This window comes from Acipenser ruthenus, chromosome 19 (assembly GCF_902713425.1).
Source record: "Acipenser ruthenus chromosome 19, fAciRut3.2 maternal haplotype, whole genome shotgun sequence".
Lineage (NCBI taxonomy): Eukaryota > Metazoa > Chordata > Actinopteri > Acipenseriformes > Acipenseridae > Acipenser > Acipenser ruthenus.
Window position 1 is genome coordinate 28,722,311 of NC_081207.1, and position 23,558 is coordinate 28,745,868.

Below are 23,558 nucleotides of genomic sequence, written 5' to 3' on the forward strand. Positions count from 1 at the left end.
TAATCATATCCTGATGTAACTATCACTATTATCTGCTGTATTATTGAATTGTGGTTTGTCACACTTGAACAAAAATTATTGTATTTCTTGCTCTTATTGTATTACTTGTATTGTAACACTTGAATGTATTTGCTTGCGATTGTAAGTCGCCCTGGATAAGGGCGTCTGCTAAGAAATAAATAATAATAATAATAATAATAAAAGTACAGAGTAAAGGGTGGGCTTGTCTGCATCATTATATTATTAGTGTCGCTTCTCATCGGTATTTATTTATTTTTGTTTTATTTACTGTACAGCAGGTTCTAAAGATTTAACCAATAATAAAAACACTGTTTTTAGCAACGACTGATTTTAAATATAATATGAATGTATTGTTCATATTAGGAAATGTAACCCTATTTAAATGACATGATCATCTTGCACTTGATAATCCTCAATTAAGTGGGTTCATACAGTAAACGGGTAACTATATCTATATAAAAATGAACACAAAAAGAACCTGTGTTAATATGTTAGTAAGGTAGTTCATAAACAAGCACACAGAAAAGTCTACCTAAAAATAAACGTTTCTGTTTTATTATTTCAGAATTGCTGAAAAAAGAATGACAATATTATTTTGTGTTAAGTACCAGTGCTGCATTTAATATCAAGGTGAAAAGTGCAGCATGTTATGTCTTGAATTGCATTATTAGCATACAGCTGCTTTTGTATATTTATATATTATATTTATAAAAAAGTTCACTGTCTTGCCACAGCTTTTTCATTAAAGCTCTCCTGTGGAGAATGAACTGTGAATGACAGTGCTCAGTCTCATTTCCTGAGAGCGCTCTTCTGTCATCTACCACTGTGGTCTCAAGAAGGATAAACCAGATGTCTGCAAATTAAAGGAGTTCTGGATGCCATTCTGCTGTTAATGCTCTGCACGCATAAATCATTGTAATGAGAGAAGGCTGATGTACTAACCTTGGTGACGCAGATTTTCATTATTTAGTAAGGGAAGAAGAAAAATTGCCTGATGCACACCAGAATGTTTGGCCAACAGATACTAAACAGCGGCGCATTCATTGGAAATTAGAACTTTGGAAAAAACCAGTCCTGGACCCTATAATAAAAAAAATATATATCATATACTTAACTATTGTAATATTCTAGAAATATCTGTACAGGTTTTTACTTTTTATTAGACCAAAAACAGACAAAATGCTGCTGCAATTGCCACTGTATCCAATGATATCAAAACCCAAGCACAATACCAAACCCAAATGAATTGGGCAGCAGTATGGAGTAATGGTTAGGGCTCTGGACTCTTGACCGGCGGGTTGTGGGTTCAATCCCAGGTGGGGGGACACTGCTGCTGTACCCTTGAGCAAGGTACTTTACCTAGATTGCTCCAGTAAAAACCCAACTGTATAAATGGATAATTGTATGTAAGCATAATGTGATATCTTGTAACAATTGTAAGTCGCCCTGGATAAGGGCGTCAGCTATAAATAATAATATTGTTCCTTGAATTGGATAGGATGCATTTAGAATTCACTATTTTTCCAGTTTCATACTGTATAGCAGAATTTCCTTAGTTTTCCTCCATATTGCCCATATTTTGCGATCCCGTTAAAGCAGTCTATAAACTATGGCTCCTGACTACCTGAATATAATAAGGAAGCACTGTATTTTTTAAATAACAAAACTGCCTTAATTTGAAGGGCACTATTACACAGGTGCACTGTCGCCTACACTAGAGCACTCCCTTCCCTCTCACTATCCCTGCTTGTCTGAAGAGATGAGCATACATCACCAAGATTAAAATCGTAATCAAAGGACGACTGTTGATGTTGGTACACCACAGCAGAGCAGTCACATGCAGGCTCTAGTCAGTCTTTCAAACGGTGCCAAACTTTTGAAGAGGCGCTTTCAGTTTATAAATTATCTCGCAGCTCTGAAGATCCTGGCAGCACCTTTGACAGGCAAATCAAAATGATATGAGTGATGGGGATAGGGATAACAATCAAAGCTTGAGCAAATACAGGTGTTTGGGTTTGCAGACAAGCACAATTGCCTGGATCTTTGACAGCTGTTGATTGTTATCAGTAATGCACAGCTATTACTGATTCTTGTCTAGGGGGCTCCAAGGCCTTTCCCTTAGCAACATCTCCATGGTTGATAACATTTGGCTGAACTTTCAGATCTTAACCTCCCTCCTGACTCTTACAGTCAAACCCGCCTAAACCGATCAGAGGAAGAGACACTCGGTGGGAAGACAAGTAAAATATTATTGACTGGACTGTTTCACATCTATTAGGGAGGAAGAGCAAGGGAGGGAAGCACTCAGCAAGCTGACAGGCTTCAAGATAATCAGGGAGAAATGAAGGCAATGGAGTAACCCTTTACCAAAGCAAAATGTGTACAGTACAGGAGGTCGCTGTGCAAAGCAGAAAACAAATACAAACTGGCAAACAAGAACCAGTCATTATGTTTGATCCTAACAGCCTCTGCTTTAAATGTTATAAATAACTTGTTTTTAGAATGGAGCCCCAACAAAACAAAGGGGCAAATGTAAAGACTAATATGTTGTGTTGGCGCTATTGAATGTGTTTTTGAAACATGAACCTTCCCAATTATAGCAGGAAATTCAATGTACAGTATCAAAATATATAATATTGGCAATTACTGTATTAAGCTGCTTTTTTTTATTAGTGTGTTTTTTTATGGCCTGTTGTATTTGAAGGCAAATAATTGTTGTTGTTGTTTTTTTTCCTGCTTAAAAAAACAATGTATTTGTGGGCAATAGCCAACACATTATTATTATTATTATTATTATTATTATTATTATTATTATTATTATTATTATTATTATTATTATTATTATTAATCTATAATATTGGCTCAAGATATATACCATATCATACAGATAAATAAGAAATCTAAAGTTTGTGGTAAAAAAAAAAGCTTATACAACAAAAGGTTTCTATCTAGTTTTAGGATTTCATTCTGATAAACGCTATCATTGCAAGATTAGCAGTCACACAGAAATGTACTACATTTAATCCTTTCTTTTATATCAGTACACTTTCCAGAATGACCCACTGCGGATTATCTCCTGCGTGGTAATGAAACTGTTTCTAACCCTTCAGCTGTTGCATAAATGTGTTGAATTGCAATGTGCGGACAGAGAAATGAGTCCCAACCTCCCACTTTTACAAAATATTCATTTTGTACTTGAAATCTACATGATGGATGTTCAGAAATGCAGACTAATAGCTAAAAATATATTTGATAATTATTAATGTTGTATAATCCCATAAAGCTGCAAAAAGCACAGTTTTTTTTTCTGCTGGAATCCAATATGACTTCAATAATACATTTATTCTCTCCCCATAAATTGAAATCAAGCTCTGGCTTTGGGGTATATTGTGATATATGCTACCTATAGGGATGGCATGCAGTTGCTTATATATCTGTAGATGCTGTGGTTTTTCCAGTCATCGTAGAGTGCTGAATTATGGTACTGATACAGAACAAGCCATGGGGAACAGGATGCAATTACGCAGTAAAAAATAAACTGCCCATAGGGGGCATTGTTGGAAGCCTGTGTGTGCATCTCACGTGGTTAATTAACTCCGAAATACAAAAAATACAGCAAACTGAAAATGTCTGAGAGGGCAGTCACAAAAATGTTCGATTTGGCTGAAACAGCTTTCAGGGGTCCACAGGTGGCTGACCTGGTAAAGACACGGTCACGTTGTGCGCAGGGTGAATCGTAGTTAGGGGACCATATATTTAGTCATTGTTCACTGGAAATTCCACAGAGTATGTTGCATTGGCTCTGGCACACACACAGGTTAAGGAGGCAAAATGGTCAGGGACTCCGCTCACCGGCCTACAGTGGCCCCTGCTGGTCAATCACCCCATGAGCTCAAGTGGACACCTGCAGGGCTGGCCTTTGTCCACCAGGAGCCGGTAACACTCTGACATCCATTAACTGTTAAACATACACGTGAGCTTTAAAAAATACCTGCTGTGGTCATTTTTTAATACCAAAAATAAGTTAATAATAATCATCATCATTACACCTCGGCATGTGATATTAAAACATGTAATAGTATATACCGGTGGATAATTGATGTTATACAGCTGCTACTAAACATATTATTTAAATAACCATGTTAAATTTGATTGTAACATTTGACACTTGGATGTCTGATTACTAAATTATTTCAGAATTATATGCACTGTACATTAGAAACCAGGCTTATTTGTAAGAAGAAAAAAAAAGTACCCCACAGCTTTGTACCACTCAAATGGACAGGCTCCAGCTACTACACCTGCAGCATGAGGCTACACAAGCTGCATGGTAAAATAAAATGCATATACTATGCATTCAGTATGGTGCACCAGAAGTAGATTATAAATATAATCACACAATAAGCTTTAAGAAATAGAATCAGTTTCTCTAATCACAGTAGTTTGCATTGTCCCTGTGGTTTTGTCTATGAGACAAAGATTAATTTTTGCATATCTCTGCAGCAAAATGACTGTCTGGAACAGAGGCTGTGGGGTGATTTCAAACCATCGAGAGCCATGCAAAACAGAAAACGCTTCACTGAAGCAGCAGCCAACATGTGCTGTGCAGTACAATTTGATAGTTGAACAAGTGTTTTAGATAAACTGCAATTTGCTTTAAACCACAACAGATTTGTGAAATGTGTCAAAATGAATTCCCAGTGACAAGTACGTACTGAACTTCAAATTGTTCGCTGTTCATTAGGGAAATGCTACATGTACAAGGACTACAAAGAATCTTACCACAAGATTACATTTGTATTATGGTGCTGCTATACAGCTTTTAAAAAGTCCCAAAATAACCACAACTGACAAAAATCAGTTTTCATTATCAAAATGTGTTTATTTTTTGTTATTTGACAAATCTGAAAATACAAAATGACCTGAATCGTTTAAAAACCAAGGAGTCGAGAATTTTTTTTAAAAAAAGTTCTGCTATCTAAAAAAAAAAAAAATCTGTGTGTGGGTAGCCATTAAACAATTTATAAAAAAATATCTATAGCAACATGGTCATTCTAAAAATTTAAATAGATTAAAACAGAATCCTCCTGTAACAAGAAGATGAGTAAGAATCAAGCATTTGAATGACTTCTTATGCAGTTTACAAAGAATTATTTAAACAAAAGGTACCCAGGTATGTAAACATCTGGGGCAGATGATTATGATAGTGGCAGCTCCTCACCTTCTTTCAATTAGAGGAGCTTCCTCTAATTAATGATAACTTTTGTGTATGATAAGTTCAAAGCAGCATTAAGCTGACAACATATAATGCACTGGGTATTATCGGTGCACTGTAATTTCCTCCAGCCCTTCTAATTAAACCCCAGATCTCAGTTTTATTCCAGAATATATACATTTCGGGTTGCCATGGTTCCATGGTTTATTTTACTCGAGAAGACTTGATATTTTACTTGATATGCAAATTAGCCATGCATAGCTTTCTCGTGCTGTTTTCACAGACAGCTCGGGAAAATGTGGTTTCCTTGCACAGAGAACTGTACCTGTTCAACAGGTACAAGTGAGAATCTCACCTGCAAATCCATGGTTGTCAGGTGACATCTTATTTGAGTGAAACTTTAAAGCATAGTGTTATGCTCATGCAGCAATGCTGTGATTTGTAAATGCCTCGTGCCTGGTTGTTTAATAATATGTTTTACTGCTCTTGCCCAAACTTTTTTTCAAATGACCATTGGTGGGGTGGCTTATCATTAGTAGTGAATAATAGTTCATAACTAATTGATCACACGACTTATTAAAGAAAAAAGAAAATAATGAACACAGATATATGAAACTGTCCAAGCCAGCTGTTGCAGATCACCATGACTGAAAACCGTCGGAGACTTAGATTATAGATATCTGTGCCAGACACCTTCCACATATGCTCGCAAGACTGTCTGGATTGGGAGCCGTGGAGGTTTTCACGTGAAATGCGGGTTTCCATGTGAAATGGGCGTGGATTTCACGTGATTTACATCATGCTCACGAGTAAATGAGATTTACCCTATCCCTCTCTGTGGACGTTATTTTCGGCCACAAACCGGATCCCGTCGAATGCGCACGCGCATCGCCACTACGGAATGACATCTGTACACAGGATAAGATGTACCGGAATTTAAACAAATCGATTTCTCCTACGTGATTGATCATTTTTGTGTAATATCTAGATCTGTCTTCCCTTTTTTAATTAAAGATAAAAACAATTTGAGTTAGTTATAACCTGATACTTCTTTTACTCTCCCCCCCCCCAAGTTTTCAAATAAAAACAAATGCTAAAAATGCTCAAATGAATTATGTATTTTCAGTTTTTTAATTACATGCAACAAAACTAGGCTTGCTTTTATCATCTTTCTTCCTCCAAATTTAGAAATGCTGCATGCAAGTTTCCATTTTTGCTTTGAGGGAATGAGGCTTTTTTGACTTCCAGCAAGTCTGGCTATGTCAGCATTTTACATGAAAAATGTCCTAAACACAAGGAAAATCTCATCTGCATGTATGAAAGACAGGGCTACCGCAGTGACTCTTCCATGCATTACAATGTGTGTGTCTTACTTCTTAAACAAGCCTCTAATCACGCAAATTATTGCAACTAATTACAGCTGAAGGTCTAATTAATTCTTTCAGTACCACATCATTTAGTACGCATTCACACCACAGCACCTGTTTTGAAAATCCTTGCAGTTAATTTGTTTATAAACAAACATAATTTGCATAACATGTTTAATGAATGGTTTAACAGTTAGTGTGATACTCCAGCTATGTTTTCGGTTTGGTTGAGGGTCATAAAAAAATGCTCGTAAAATGTAACTCATTCCAACACAAAGTTTGATTTTTTTGTTAATAAAACGATAACACTCCATTCATGCTAATTAATATCAGCGTGCCTGGCTAATTACTAATTGTATAACAAGCGTGTTATTGAACCCTTTTAGGAAACATTGTTAATTTAGATCTAATACCCTTTGTGTAAGATTGTTAACTATGAAACAGACAGACAAATAGTAGCAAAACCTTAGTAGAGGTCTGCATTCTGATGAATGTCAAGTTTACTTATGGAATATATCAGGATGACGCTACGCTAATTACGGTAATACAAAGTTATATAACTAGAATGAAATGCCGTTTTAATCAGTGTTTGTTCCCTTTACTGGTACCCTTTGAGATTATTTTTCACTACAAATGCCTCTTTCAGGCTTTGAGCTTGTTGAAGAATCCTTGCTGTTTCTAGTTTTCCCATTTTTCTGTGCTAAAATAGGTAAGAAATATTGTTTGTACTGTAAGTGGCACATACCTGTCAAGTGTCTGAGGCCTGGATTAAATCAATGTTTAAGGTGCTGCCATCTGTGTGCTTTTATAATGGCTGCATAATTCATATTTAATCCAGTGCTAGGCAAGATTACAGAATACCATGTACGTGGCTACATGTGACTTTATAGGACATTTTCTTAACATAATCTATTGCTGTCTGAAGCCTTATTTTTAATTGGAGGGCATCAGTGTATATCACAGGTTGTATACAAGACCCAAAATGCACTTGTAAAATCCTCAGTTTCCACTATATAACAATTTCGGTAGGACCTTAAGTATTATAACTTATTGGGTCATTTTATTACTATTGATAATGTATTTGTTTCAAGAAGTGCATGTATTATTTAATTGACTGATAATTGGTTTATTGGTGAAATTAACATGTGGTTCTGATTGGTGGCTTGTTCTTTAAATTCAATAGGCATTTGCTAATTGAGATGCCTGTAACGATTTGTGTTGGCTTGCAAACAAACATCCTATATTGATTTTAGAACTAAAATATGTATTATTAATGTATTACTGGCGTTTGAAACCATGTACAGAAAATGTTCAGTAGTAAGCTTCAAACTGCTTATTTAGTGATACTGGGTCTTTTTCAGAAATCTGTGGTATTAAATATATACGGTTTCAGCATTGATCACCATGTACTGGTAATGCTTGTTTGTGCATTGAGGCATATGCTTTCTAATTGTATTTGTTATGAATATTAAATATCATGCTCTACACAGACGCATGAAATCGCTCCTTTTTTAGCAAGGGGTTTGGTAGATAATAGGACTAACAGTTTGCAAGCTGCTTCACCTTGCAAATGTGGTGTGTGTGAATGGAAATATTGGGCATGTAATAGAGGTTTGCCATTGTGTAAAACTCTCAGGATTGCAGGATTAACACTAACATCACCTTAATAAGACTATAGGATCCCGTAGTGGATTAAGATGCTACATGTGTGTTATCGCTGTGAGCTAATAATTGTATTAGGTTAATGGCATAAAGGCAGAACATATATATATACTTACTATATATATATATTTACTTTTTGAGCTGCTGTTGAAATTTTTCTGATTGTCCTTGGTTTGCTGTCAAACTTGTCTTTCAAACGGTAACGATTAGAACAAATGTGATGTTTAGAAAGCTTTTATTCCTGTCTATCTCCAATATCTTGGGCTCCCACCCCAAAATGAATAGTTATTATGCAGATTAGAATTCCAAGAAGCAGGAATTGCCATAATTAACCCCCTAAACCCAGGAATGAAAGACCTCCCGGATTGCAAAACCTTTAGTGGACTGCGTTTGTCGTCCACACGTTCTTTATTTATTCCCCCCAACTCAGACACAGAGTAAAGGGCAAAACAATGGCAGTGATACAGTAATCATAAGTGTATGTATGTTGTAATTGTTTATATTTAAACTGAAAGCTGATCAATTAGGGAAACCATTTTGAGTTCACCTAGCATTAGTGTGGGTGGTGACTTTTGACTGCACTTATTAAGAATAAATTATTCTCAATTTTTAATACAGCTTCTTAAGTTATACATTAAATGTTGATATATGCTATCTGAAGGTATTATTTGCATGGGAGCCACTAACAATTTAAATAACGACATGACGTCAGTAGTGAATGTTAGAAGCAGTATTGGATCATTAAATCAATCTAGAAGTCTGTATAGTTTTTGTTTGGTCTTGCTCTGAAGTACATGTAAACTGTAGACTACTCCACAAAATACAGGAAATTGTCAACCTTCCATACTAAATGAATGACTCTAACCAGAAACAAGCTTTTTCATATTAAGTTTAAAAGCGCTATAGGTTACATTTGCTGTTGTTATTAAACCACTTGAGTTTGCAACAGCGAGCACTATCTGAGAAATTATCAATTAAAATGGAATATAATTTGCATACAAGGAACTGGAGATTTATGAGGGGTAACACAACACAGCCCTGCATCTGCCTAGTATCAGTCGTAATATATATTGTTTGTGGCCGATCTTAAATTCTAAAGTCCACAGAAGATGAAGTGCTCTGTTGCTGTGTTATTGTCAGGAGTCTAAGGCTTACCAAAGATTTATTAGTAATCTTATCACAAACATGTCTCAAGTTTTTGCTTTTAATATGTGCCAAGCTTCTCTGAGGAATTTTCCTCGCTGCAATTATATTTCTCATCGCACGCATTCCAAAGCTCAGTTAATGTGTGTGTGTGTGTGTGTGTGTGTGTGCGCGTGTGTGTGTTTTGTTTTTGTGGGGGGATTTTACCAAATAAGACATCCTACCATGGCATTACAGTAGCTCAGTTGTGTTTTTCCCTCGCAGCTTAGTAATCAATGTATTCATCATTAAAATCGGAACCCTGAAGCAATGGTTTTAGCATATTCTAATCACTAGTTCCTTGCAAATTGCATTGACCTTTCATGTACGCTCTGTAAGCACCTTGTTCTAATGTGTACTGTATTTATAGTTTGCCAATACAAACTAGGCAAAGATTGGATAATTGCTGTAATCTATTAGCTCGATTGCTTTCCCTGCTCATTTGTAGCATGTGCCTTACAGGACATTTTGAAAAGACGGTCTATCCTTCACCCCCCTCGGGCCCCGGTAATCACAAATATTTAATCTTCAAAAACACATTTATGTATGTTAACAGGTAACATGCGGTGTGATAACACAGTTTTATATGAGAGACCAATTAGACGTTGTGAGGTTGCTTTAAAAATCTAACGCTTTGTATCAACTGCAAGCCAACAGCATGGACTGCAAACGAGATGTTTTATCACTGTGGACTTTTAGATATATTTAAATTTTGATTAAAAAAACTTTTTTTTGGGAGGGATCATTTCCTTCGTGGGACCTCCCTGTGCAGGAGTTCAGCACTCGTGTAGTGGTTATGTGACCTGCATTGTTAAATATATTTCTATTTGTTTTGTGTGTGGCGCTTTTGTACAGCACTTTGATTGTTGTTAAATATATCAATCACTATATAACAGACACACAGCCAGTTTTCCAAAGCATTCACTCAGTTTACTGAAGGGAGAAAATTCAATTTAATGTAGAAAAACTGAGTAACAACTTAAGAGTGCCTAAAATACTGATCACTAATAAAATACATAAATCTTACCCGTCGAGCTGTTCTATTCGCGATATCGCTCTCTAGTGTGCAGTTTCGAAAGAAACACATGTTCTGGCACACATGATTTTTCATTTTAAAAAATAGTTTTTTGGGGGGAAAGTAATAACTGGAGTAAACACATATGTGCACTGGAAACATGATGCACATCAGTGCCTAGGAAGTATGTAAAAATTGTAACTTGTATGAACTAACTGAATTATTTAGCTACATAATAGCAAAAAAGAGCATTTGTTCAATTACTTTCAGTTTGTTTTTCCTGACCTTCAAGATGCATTACCTGAGAGGGTATTTTCACAAATTCAGATTCTTGTTTTGCAGCTTAATTCAGACCTTCTTACCTGCAAATCAAATACAAATCTGAAGCTATACTTATTGCTTTGTGTCATAAACAGTATTGGTGTTATTCTTCAGTGGGTACTGTACATATATATGCCCCATGCCAAAACTGCACACCACAAGCTTTGAGCCACTTCTTTTCATTGAAGCAATTTGTTTTCTCCCCTCTTTGAAAGTACAAAGCCAAGCCACTACTGTAAATCTCTACTGTAAAACTGCACAAACAAATGTCACTTACTGAGACTGTTTTATAAAACGCCCGCACTGTGTTTTTAAGCAAACAGACGGTGAGTATGTGGAAGCACAGATACCAGATAGTACAGTAAAGTATCAATCCCGCCCTTACCCTTCTCTATGCATTGACAGTCCATTTCAAGACAGTTATGGATAGATAACATTACAGACAGTGGTAATTAAAACAACACTAATTTTGTCTCAGTGACTGCGCTTTGTTGTTTGAAATCATCTATCATGGCCTTCATGCTTCACACAATGAGAAGACATTTATCTAGTCACTTTGTACTTAGTCAACACTTTTCCTTATGCCCCAGAATACCTGACTGCTAGTTTACTTTTACAGATGCAGTGCAAGCTTGCCCTTGCGTGGTTTCAGCAGGTAGATCAAAATGTGAAAATCAAACATGCCTTTTCAAGACAGCTCAGATACAAGCAATGTTGTAAGTGCTAACAGACTGAATGACAACATACAGTATATACATGCTACCCAGATTCAGCATGCTATTTATAATGCATTGCAAGGTCTTTTTTCTGCAGTATTAATGATATAATTAGTATACCATACAATTGATAAGTGGCATGGTTTTATTACCAACACCATATAAAGCAGTCCGTACATATATTAATGCATGGTAGTGAAGCATATTACAACAAGCATTATTCTTGTAGCAAAAATCTAATAACGTAAAATTGCGTTTGTTTGTTTGTTTGTTTGTTTTGTGGTAGTGCCCGTATATATGTATAAATTGTGTTATTTCTATTTTAAACTGTTTATTATTATTATTTAAGTTTATAGTAATAATATAATAATACAATGTTATTTTTGTCTTTTGAACAGGCGGTGAAATCTATCGCAGTATTTTGAAAGCATTTTTTTTTGGGATCAGTAATAACAATATTAATGTGCTGAAACGTTTTTTGTTTGTTTTTTTTAACTGTTTGCATTGCACTCAATACAGACAGAATAACCATCAAAGTAAATATTTATGGATCTCTCTATGCCTGTGGACAGGGGCTAAATGGGGATAGCTCATTTAATACTCCCAAATTAGGGTTAAATTTGAAAGATCAGCTGATGACTAGCCAGGCATATACGATGCACTCTGAGGGGCTGTCACAGATAGTACAAACAGACGTGATCAATTACCACATACAGCCTTACAGCTATGAGGCCTAAATGTAAAATGGCAGCTTCTAGCATAGCTTAATGGTCAAGGGACAGCAGTCTGGTGTATTACAATACCAAGAGACTGCATTTAAAATATGGGTTTCAAACTCCATGCTATTAGGAATTTATAGCACTTTTTTTTCTTCTTTTTTTTCAGTTGCACCTTTAACCCGAAATGGTTGTAAAGCATTTTCTCAGGCTCAATAGTGATTATACCATCCTACAGACATTCTGTGTAGTTTGAATTTGTGCTCAGAACTCAGTCACAAGTGCTCCCCTAATTGCTCTCACTGGGAAGGTCTCTGCAGCACTTGTAATAATGGCACAGATGTGCCTTCGACTTCAGACACAGAGCAAAACCTTTTATTAAAGGAATTGCTAATTGAGATAGGAAAAAAATAATATAAGATGACATTTTAATGAAGAAGTGTGCAGTTACTTCCTAAGAAGAAAATATACAGTTGTGATATTAGAAAATTATACAGGCATAGCTGTATAATATATTTGTTTCTCTTTAAAAGAAGAAAGAAATGTAATCATTTCAGTGTTTAAATGCAATAAAACATTTTACAAGGGAACCAGCAGTGTGTTTTTTTCCCTTTTTTTTTACTTGAGGATTTTGCAAAATAGTCTTTGTTCTATTCATACAGAACATATACCCATACAGTGCATACAGTATAAACATACATTTGAATATCGACATGTGATATGTTATACAGATACACAATACATACATATAAAGATTTTTTTTTACAAATAAACTTAAAAGTATACTGTTCATTTTTATAGTGGTTCACATTCAATGTATTCTTAATGCTTGTTGGCAAATCGAGTTTCTAGTTTTAAGTATAGCTTTTTATTTTTCTATCTAAATAACATACACTTTTCAGAAGGAGATTGTATACAAGTCAGTAGTTGTGTATTAGAAATCTCTGGATTATTGGCTGGCTTTATGTGCATGGGTTGTTTTTTGTTTGTTTGTTTTTTGACATTCTTCTTTAATGTAATTGCATTTAAAAATAGTAGATTGTTATTATTGGTAATGGAAAAGTCAATTACTCCTTTTTCAAGTTCATGCTGTGTGTGATACTGTAGATTACTATTTAAGCAAGGTATACAAAGTGGTGTATTTTCAAACACATTTTAATTCCAGCTAACTAGTCTATTTTCTTCATATTATTATTATTATTATTATTATTATTATTATTATTATTATTATTATTATTATTATTATTATTAATAATAATAATAATAATAATAATAAAAATAATAATAATAATAAAATATAGGAAATTAGAAATAGCCATTTTGATTTGTTAAAAACTGAAAAAAAAGTATCACCAGAAATGAAGGTAAAAAGCTCATTAAAATCCATATGAAAAAAATATTTTACTCAAACATACCTACAGCAATGTTGTAATTACTTTATTACAACGATATGCATATTGTATTTTATAGTAGTTTTAATATTATTGGATAGGTTCATATAAATGTACTCAAGAAGTCGTGAATGCACTGCATTGTATTATAGAATTGGATATAATGCGATATAACATGATCATAAACATTTTATTTTTGTTCAGGCACTTATTGCTCATTAAAGAGCAGGGTGTAACTAGAGCTCTGGGGATAGTTAAAGTCCTCCACGACACACACACACACACACACACACACACACACACACACACACTCACATGCAGTACCTGCTGGCATTCTTGCATTGATCAGTCAATTTGCCTCAACCTGACCTGAGCATATCACCCTCTCCTAAGAGGGTAATTCTCTCCGTCTGCCTCTGCAGCCCAAAGCCCCTTTGAACATACAAATACAATTTTGCAATTATGTACAAAATTGTGTGATGATTTTTTGATGCTCAGTACAGGGCCCAAGGGACTGAGACCGGTAAACCCGTTCCACTCATGACCCTAAACCAAATAAACCATGAGCTTTGTTTCAGCAAAGGTAAACGCTTCCAATACTCAAAGGCATAAGAGAACAGCAAAACAGAAGAGAAATTTGGTGTTGAAATACAAAAAACTATATACAGAATGCCAACTTTTTAGGAGATTATTTTGGATAATAATACATTATTTAAAATAAACACAAACACATTTAATTTGAGAGGTTCATTAACATGCTTTTAACATATCAATTAAAATCTCCTATTTTTAATTTCAATGCAATTGGACCTAATTTAATAACTACATGTACATGTATATTTAATGCATTTCAGACACTTTTAAATTAACACAAAAATGACAAAACTAAACTAAACCTTTTATAACCTACATCTATGTATTTACTGTTTCTTTGTTTCTTACAACCTACGGTATGACATTTTCTTATTGAAAAAATAACTACAGTATAATACAACACTCACTGTAACAGCAACAAGCTGTTTGAGTAATCCAGTGTAATATTAATTTACTCTAGCTTTGAAATACATAGATGTTAATACTGTAAATGCATTACGCTAATTTCTAATATGCCAGGCTATTTTAAACATTACCAAATCTAACTATATCTTTTTACAACAATAACAGAAGCATCAAGGCTTAGCTCTAAGGAGCTGTATGCAAAGACCATTTCTCAAGAGTGAGGAACAGGAAGCAGTCAACATTAGCTCTGCAGATCAGGGCATGGCAACAGTTCGGTCTCTTGAGCAGAAGTCCAAGGTAACAGATAACAAGGTGTCACTACATGTTACTATAGTTAATGCCTGCTGGGGGTTTGGAATTTTAAACAGGGGGCTCAGCCCCCCCTGGGATTTTGATGAAATTTGATGAACTGTACACTTTATTGGAGGGAAACCATGCTGCAGTAATTAAATACTGGCCTAGTTTTTAAAACTAACAAACAAAAAAAACGTTTTCAACTGACTGATGTCACATCAATCGTTAGTCTTCTAAAATATGAAAGAAACTGAAAAGGCACTTGCCAGTTCCCAGTATTTCTTGCTGTCTCTACTGAAAAATGTTTCAGTGTGTTCATAGATATTCATTATCAAGGAAGAGTTCAAGTTGTAAATACGGTGCATTAAACGTCGGTCTGACTAAATCGCAGTGGATTCCTGCTTCATTCCATCATGTGACAAAGCCCATTGTTAGTGGTACGTAACGTAGTGACGTTGAACAGCTATAGAAGTGAAGCGATTTAAGATCCTCCTGATATTCCATTAAAATAATAGTTTGTTAACTGTATTCATCATGGATACATTTCTAATTAAGAAGCCAAACACAAGTTCTGCAGTTGCCAAAAGAAGCTGGGGTTAGTTGCAGCAGGACTGAATCAGCTTTTTCAGTAAATGCAGAGTGTACTGAACCAGCAGAGATATCGCCCCAGAGCGAGAGGGAAACTCCACAGAGCAGGGAAATAACCACAGAATCGGGCTCAAATACACCAAACACCAATCCCGGTAAGGTTAGTGCCATTGACACGGCTAATTAAAAAAAACAGGGCGATCGTATCAGTCCAGTTGGAGGAGTAGTTTTGATTGGCTTTCTTATGACGAGAAAAATGACAAAGTTTTTTGCAAAGTTTGCTGTTCAGCTGTGTGGCAGGGCAAAAGCCCTGCAAGCGTAAATAATGTATTGTATTGTTGTGCATGTATAGTTTAAAAAAATATATAGAATAAGTGTGCACTAGATATGGCAGGTTTTTGCAGTTGTACATAAAGTTGTAAATTTTTTTAATTTAAGTTTGGCAGGGATGGGGTTAAATCCAACTCTGCCAAATCCATGTGCGGAATGTGGCTGGGGCTTAATTGACTAATTGATGATCAATTAAGCCCAGCCACATGGTATAAAAAAAGGTGCTGGAAAGCCAGTTTTTTTTTTTGTTCTAGTTTCAGCAAGCATGCAGCCTCACTACTGTGTGGAGAGCCAGTGTGAGTGAGTTGTATAGGGATTAATTTAGGGGATTTTGATCCCACCACAGTTTATTTTAGTGTGTCAGAGTAGGTTCTGGAGCGGGACCTCCCTTTTAGTGGGAGCAGCGCTAAGCCAGTGTTTGGCAAACTTTTGTCTTTAGCTGTTTTCTCCCTGTGTTTTGTTTTGCATTTTTGGAGCTCTTATTTTGATTACACTCTGTCTGTGTATGTCCTCGTGCACTAGGGCTATCATTGCTGGTACCCTAGTGGCGGCCACCTGTCACAACATTTTGTTTATTTGAATAAAACCTGGACGCCTGAGTGGCGTTGTCAACTGCATCCCTCAGTCTCTCTCTCATCATTCAGCAGATACCCACAACTAAAGTATCAGGTACTAAGACCCCCTGTTACAAGCTGATTAAATTGAAAATCCCACTTCCACCCACATCTAGAGAAAATGATTCATACACAACCTTTGTTCGGGAAGGGTACAGAAATTGGAAAAAGGCTTTACAATTGTTACTAGTCATGAGAAATCAAGTTTGGTCCGCTGGTGCAATAGCAGCCTTTAAATGAGGTGTTAATGTAGCTGCAGCCTGTTCGCAAGGCAAACTAAAACAAATGAAAGAAGCCAGATGCGCTCTAATCTAAATTCTGTCATCACTAAGGTATCTGGCTTGTCATGGTCTTGCAATACGAGGAAAAGTGGACGAACAGTCCAATTTGACACAACTTTTAAATCTACGCGCAGAAGACATCTTGCCATTAAAATCCTGGTTGAATCGCTCAGGATAGAAATGGCTTTCTCATGATGTTACAAATTAAATGCTTTCAATTATGGCACACGATATCCTTCGCACATTAACAAAGGAGATACATGAAGCTGGATTTTATGATGTTGTTGTGGACGAGACTGCAGACATTTCTGTCAGGGAGCAGGTGTCATTTTGCTTTCGAATAGTTAAGGAGACTCTTCTTTGGCTTTTACACAACATCTGCAACTACAGTTGATGCTCTTTTTGCCATGCTTAAAGATGTACTTCTCCGATTCAATTTTCCAATTGAAAAATGTCGAGGACAGTGCTATGAAGGAGCAGCAAATGTTGCTGGAAAGCGGTGGGGGTTACAGGCACTGGTACTGGAAGAATGGCCTCAGGCTTTGTATGTGCACTCTTTAGCACACAGTCTGAACTTGGTGGTGCAAGATATGCTACAAAGCATTGACATTTGTTGAAATTTGATGACAATAATTTGTGACCTGATTAGCTTTGTCAAGAATTCTCCAAAATGACTTGCTTGGTTTGAAACGTTTCAGATAGGCGAGGAAGACGAAGTGCATCTTCTCCCATTTTGTCCAAAAAGGTGGACACTCAGAGCGTTTTCACTGCAGTCAGTGGTCTCCAACTACAATGAATTAATCAGGTTTCTTGAAGATCTATCAAGTCATGATAAAAGTGATGCTGGAGGGAAAGCAAGTGGATTTGCTGTACATCTCGACAAGTTTGGCACTTCACTCGCCAGTTGCTTTTACTCATTTTTTCACGTGTAGAAATGGTAAATACTGCCTTGCAGAGGAGAAACATGCTGTTCAATCAAGCATGATGGATTTTATCACTTCTGGGCAAAAACAACTCTGAGGCAGAATTGTTGGATTTGGAAAGCCCCACTCTTGCAAGAAGAAAGGTTCCTAGAAAGGTTCCTCGCCGGTTTGATGATGGATCTGTTTCGCATTCATTTCAGTCTCCTGAGGAATTCTACCAACATAGTTACCACATTGTTATAGACTGTGTTACCACTGCACTGTGCAAGTTCAAATCTGCTGGGAACCCATGACAAGCATTGAAAAGTTTGTCACTGGGAGATGCGACAGCAATCGCATCGCAGTGTTCTATAAGGCTGACTTTGACACTGCAATTGCATTGTGATATGCTTATTGACTTTGCAAAAGAATGTGGCATTCACCTGTCAGCATGTAAGGATGCAGTAAAACTCCTGAGCTGTGAGCAAGGTGAACATTTGAGACCACTACTACCAGAGCTGGTCAAACTGATAAAGATTGCACTTACAATCCCAGTGTCCTCTTGTACATCGGAAAGGTCATTCTCAACCCTTCATAGGATTAGAAAACGATTTATTATAAAAAACGATCTTGGTGCACAGTGTTACCTCTGCTGAAACGATCTTTAAAAAAAAAAAAACTTTAAAAACCTTTATTTACCTTGAACTTCTGATATTTCGCCGGGTAACCTTCCGCTGAGAAATAGTCCCCAACATAATTAGAATAGAAAAACGACATACACGTAGAGAAAATGTAAATATTAACATATTTATTTATTGGGGTCTTACTCTTTCTTATTATAATTTATGTGGACATAACTCCAGTCGCTGTCATCTACCACATGGTAGAGCCTGCACTGACAGGCTGTATTGCTTAAGTAGATAACAGGGAAAACAGAAACAAAGCCTTTGCAAAGTAATTTACTTTGTTTTCAAATGGGTGGAACTACAGTATGTAAACAATTAAGAAAGTAACAGATCAAAGCTGGGTTGTTAAAGAGTAAATAGGAACTTATCAAGTAGACTGAATTTGAGCTCTCAGTCTTTGAAGGACTGTGTAAGACTGTACTACTACATTGACTGGAATGCAGCGGAACCTCTGTCTCGCAGGTTTACTTATTGCAAACTAACTAAAAGTGATATCTGTAAAAGACTTGCATGGGAGAGCTCAACTGGAGTAGTATTAGTTGTTATAGATCTAAATAAAGGGTACAATACCAGACGTGGTTTACAATGGGTTAACTTTTAATTGAAGTGTGTGGTTTATTTTATTGTTTGTGTTAAATAAACCTTTTTATTTTTAGAAACAGAGTTTTATTAGAACTTTATATCATTGTGAAATAATAAAAAATAAAAAGTCGATCTTTGTCTTGACATCTCTGCAGAAGCCTGAAGTAGTTGAAGTGACGGACTAACCCCCACCCCCCCGGGAATTTGAAAACTCGACGTCTATGCACTCAGATTAGTTGTTGTGTTATCTCTTTCTATTGGAGCAGTCTGGAAGGGGTTGAAATCAAAAGAACTGGCAGCTCAATGGTTTATCTCAATCTTGCAACAGAGAAAGTTTATGATGATTTCCTGGACTGCTTGTACACTGTAGTCTGCCAGAGTTATCATTGCTCAAAAGCACCACCCAAAGGCTGAATGCATGCAAGTAGAAGCTGGATCGTTTGGTCATGTTTTTTTGTTTTGTTAATTTCAGCAGTATGTGAGTGTAAGGAATGAAGCTGGTAGGAGCTTTTGATTGACATGACTGATTCCCACAGCTGCACCTGCAGGAAAGGGAAGACAATGCTGTGAAAATGTATTAATGAATACTAGACTTAGTTTCTCATCATGCAAATGCTATGGATAATAAGCTTCTCTTTCATGGAAAAATTCACTTTGTTTTGCTTTTTTCCCCCCAGAGGTAGTACTAATACAAAAGTCATTTCTAACACACGCACACATACACAGATAATGTTTTAACACGCTTTTAACATTTAAATGATTCTCTTATTTGAGGCAGGTTTGATCAGTCTGTTAACAAAACATTGAATCAATAACCCTGTGTGATTTAATAGATGTATCTTTAATAAAAAGCTTTTTAAAAGCCTCCCTATTGGCAGGGTGTTTTCAATTTCTCTGGTTCCTTTCTTTCCCTGTCCCATTGCAGGATTGAAATCTCTTAGCTCTCTAAACTCTCTTTCATTAAGGTTGCTCCTGACAGGGAGATCACCACAGACTGACCTGTCAACTTCTCCCTACATTATCAGCCAAGCCAGGCACCTCCTTTTGTGGGCAGGACAGCATCCTCTGTCTACAAACACTGCCCTACAGAGACACGAGATTGATATACGACACTCAGAATGGCCCTGTAACTAGTTTCCATTATTGACCAGGACCAGGATTAGAACTTCAGTCCCTTCAGGACACGTGTAGCACTCTCTCTGACCTGGCGGTTGACAATGACTCTGTAGATCATTTCTTACAAAACGTCTATGTCGCTGGCCTAGGTCAGCTTGTTGGCCTACTGTTAGAATGGGGAATGGCATGGTGTGTGCTGGAGCTGGCCCTCCCAAGATTCCATTTAGTGGTCTAATATGTTTTAAGTAGCCTTTGCCCTTCTTTAAAATAATGTTCTCAGTCTAAAGGAGAAGTGTTTCAACAGTTCAGATCATGGAGGGCCATTCCGCTCCAGGGTTAACAGGTACAATTAAATAGTTTACTAGTCTAGGACCTGGATAGATGTTTAATAGATTCAGTTAAACAATTTAGAACATGCCTGGAGCAAAGAATTGGATTGGCCGTGCCAACATTGTCCAAAATAGAATGTCACATGATCCTCTGTATTAGTTTTAATTCTGCAAAGATAGGGCAGCTGTATTCCTATTTCGAATCCCAGCTTTGTGTTTTTCAACTTTCTCCATAATCCTTGAGAAACAGAAATGGTGTATTCCTTTTATTCAAAGGAACTGTTAGGCCAGAAACAAAAAAAAAAAAAAGTAAATGAATTTGATTACCAATGTAGTGTGGAAAAATCATTAGACCAGGAGCCTGGAACCACACATATTATGCATAAACAAGGGACATTAAAACACTTTAAAATGAGAATCTAACTGAAAATGTAAATATACAAAAGTAAAAAAAGTGTCAAAATCTATATGTCGAAAGTAATTACCGGGAAGAAAAAAATACTAAATCATCGATCGGCTCATTAAGCAATGACTGTGGAGTTGGTACAGAAGGTTATTAAATCAGAAGCTACACCAATTTGAAGCTATTATATTTATTGTTTTAAATGGCTATTAAAAGTTAAGACTAAAATGAATAAATAAAGTTTATACAGCAAACTTAGGACTGGAAAATTGTTTGCTAGGCAGTAGTAAGTTAGTTAAAGCTACCAACCGTCCCATTTTTCCCAGGATAGTCCCCTTTTTAGGGAGAACGTCCTGGTGTCCCCACAGGTTTAGTAAAATGTTACTTTTGTCCCGCTTTTGGGTAGTTGTCCCGTCTCTGTCCCATTTTTCATGAACGTCTGTGTCTGGTCATAGGCTCAATGGTAATAAGGCACCACCATGATGGACTGCAGTAAATCTAAAGTGGAACCGAGCCGTTATGGGTTTCGGAGCTGCTTTTACTGTGGGGTTTCAGTTATTTAACGCACACCCACTGTTGCTTAATTACTGCTTGTCACCATAACGATTCTAGTTGCAACTTCCACCCTGCATTCTGTTTCCTGACAGACGGTGTCAGTCAGCTCGCATGCAGTGGCTGTTGTCTAGAAGCTCCGCGACGTGAATAAAATTATTAAGGAGGTGAGCGGAAATTATTTTTTTTATCGAAAGAACACACAAAAATTATAGTAAGAAGAAAAATACTTACTTATATATATATATATATATATATATATATATATATATATATATATATATATATATATATATACTGTATATAAATATATATATATATATACTGTATATAAATATAAATGTGTGATACAGAAACGCAGTTTTACCCGGGTCCTGGGTTTAGGCTTCACAAAGTTGGTAGCTTTAAAATTAGTTGGATAAAACCAAAGATTTGTTAGAGTTCAGACAATGATAGTGAGTAACTGACTCTGTGAAGCACTGTAACTCAGACAGCAATTTAAACTGGGAAACCAAGGATTGTGGTGGAATGTCTTTGAGTAACTGCCTACAAACAGCAGGTAACAGCGGACACAAGGACATCAAAATAGTTTTCTTTATTCTTTCAGCTCTACATATGTTTGCTATCCAGACGTGAAGGGAACTGTTAAAAAGAAATCAACACATAATTTCTGTGCTCCACGCTTGATGACAGATAAACTGCATATGTTGCAATGTAACTGGTTACAATGGGACTTGCCTTTTGATTGCTCTTCTGCAGGGCATGTAACATTGTGCACCGTAATCTTCAAGACTAGTGTCTCTGAAACAAAAGATAAGAATGTTCTGGAATTGAATACTGTAGCCTGTTACTTGACACTGAACCAAAAGCTACTTTTACATCCTGGAGCTATTTTTACTTAACAGCAGTGTACTTTTTTTAAATCTGGTGTTTGTATTATCTATACAGCATCCAAATGCACTCTGCATACAATAACAAATTGAATGCTGCATTACAAATGATTTACTCCTGGTATTGCTAATAATTGGAATTAAGAGGTATGGTGGGTGGTGTAGGCAAACTGTTTACCCCCCCTCCCCCCACCCCATCTCTGATAGTTACCAACTCAGCAAATATTAAAACATTACCTCCAATAGTTTCTGAAATATCTCTGGTTCCTGAGGCAGTGCGGCAGGGCAGGCTTTGTAAAATCACAACCACAAAACCATTCCTGACCTAGAATCATAGAATGCAGTCATGTACAGAGTAGACTCTAATCTCTCGAAGCATTAGGTCTTTACCACCCTGAACCCGAAACGCCATCTTAGGTCAAAGGTCAAAGTGAAGAGAGCAGTTATATTTTATAACACTGAAAATACGGTAATGAGACACCAGCGATTGGAGTAGCACCAGGAGGGTCACCTGCAATGGAATGGCAATTATATTTAAGCTCCTTCACAGGGATGTGCAATAAATTCCTTCAATAAACCAGCTTTCTTTAGACCATATTCACTAAGCGTAGCTTACCCTGAATACTTTACATTTGATTCCCACTTATTTAGTTGAATGGAGGAAGATTGTGTCCCAAAAACCTAAACAACAACGAACTGGGCTGGGTTCTGATGGAATGAACAGAAATGTTAACAAAGTAACATCAAATTTAGTTCAAGAATCTGATTGTGTGCATTTCATGTACCTGCAATTTTAGCCTCACCCATGTACAGTATGACTTCCCTTGGGGAGGTGGGGGGTTCACAGTAAATGTGCTCAATCTGTGGGCTGAAGAGCCAGAGGATCCTAAAGGGTTATTTTTATTTTTATATTTTAGGGTGAGTAAATCCACACAGTGAAGTTTCAGATTCAGTAATACCTTGCGTTGCTTGCCTTCAGTGAAAATGACAGGGTTTGTACTCAAGCTCACTTGACAGGTTGTCATTGCTACATCACTGCCACATGTCTCCACTTGAAAACTGACCCCTTCAGCTCAGTGGGCCCAGTGGTCATGCCGTCCCTGTCTTGCTCCAAGCGTTTCTGACAGGAGACATGAGATCTCCACAGAAAACTCTGGCACCTGAGACACCCTGGGATTACACAGGTAGGGCTGGGCATCGAGGCTAGCAATCCAAACAAAAAAACATGACATTTGAAGAAATCGCAATCCTAGATTTCAATATATATTGAATCAAATAAATGAATAAATATATATATTTTTTTTTTTTTCATTCCATTTGCCAAATAGATTAATTTATTATCGATTCCATAACCACTATTTTTTATTTGTCAGTATTTATGTAAGC

General features: G+C 36.5%; 1 protein-coding gene across 1 annotated transcript in view; it reads left to right on the forward strand.

The window, feature by feature from the left end:
* The first annotated feature begins 3,852 nt into the window (after positions 1-3,852).
* LOC117424484 (large ribosomal subunit protein eL8-like) overlaps positions 3,853-23,558 on the forward strand; it is a 57,616-nt gene continuing 37,910 nt past the window's right edge. The window contains exons 1-2 of the mRNA XM_058992207.1: positions 3,853-3,957; positions 4,525-4,629. Coding sequence (XP_058848190.1) covers positions 3,853-3,957; positions 4,525-4,629 — 210 coding nt within the window. The remainder of the gene's footprint in view (positions 3,958-4,524; positions 4,630-23,558) is intronic.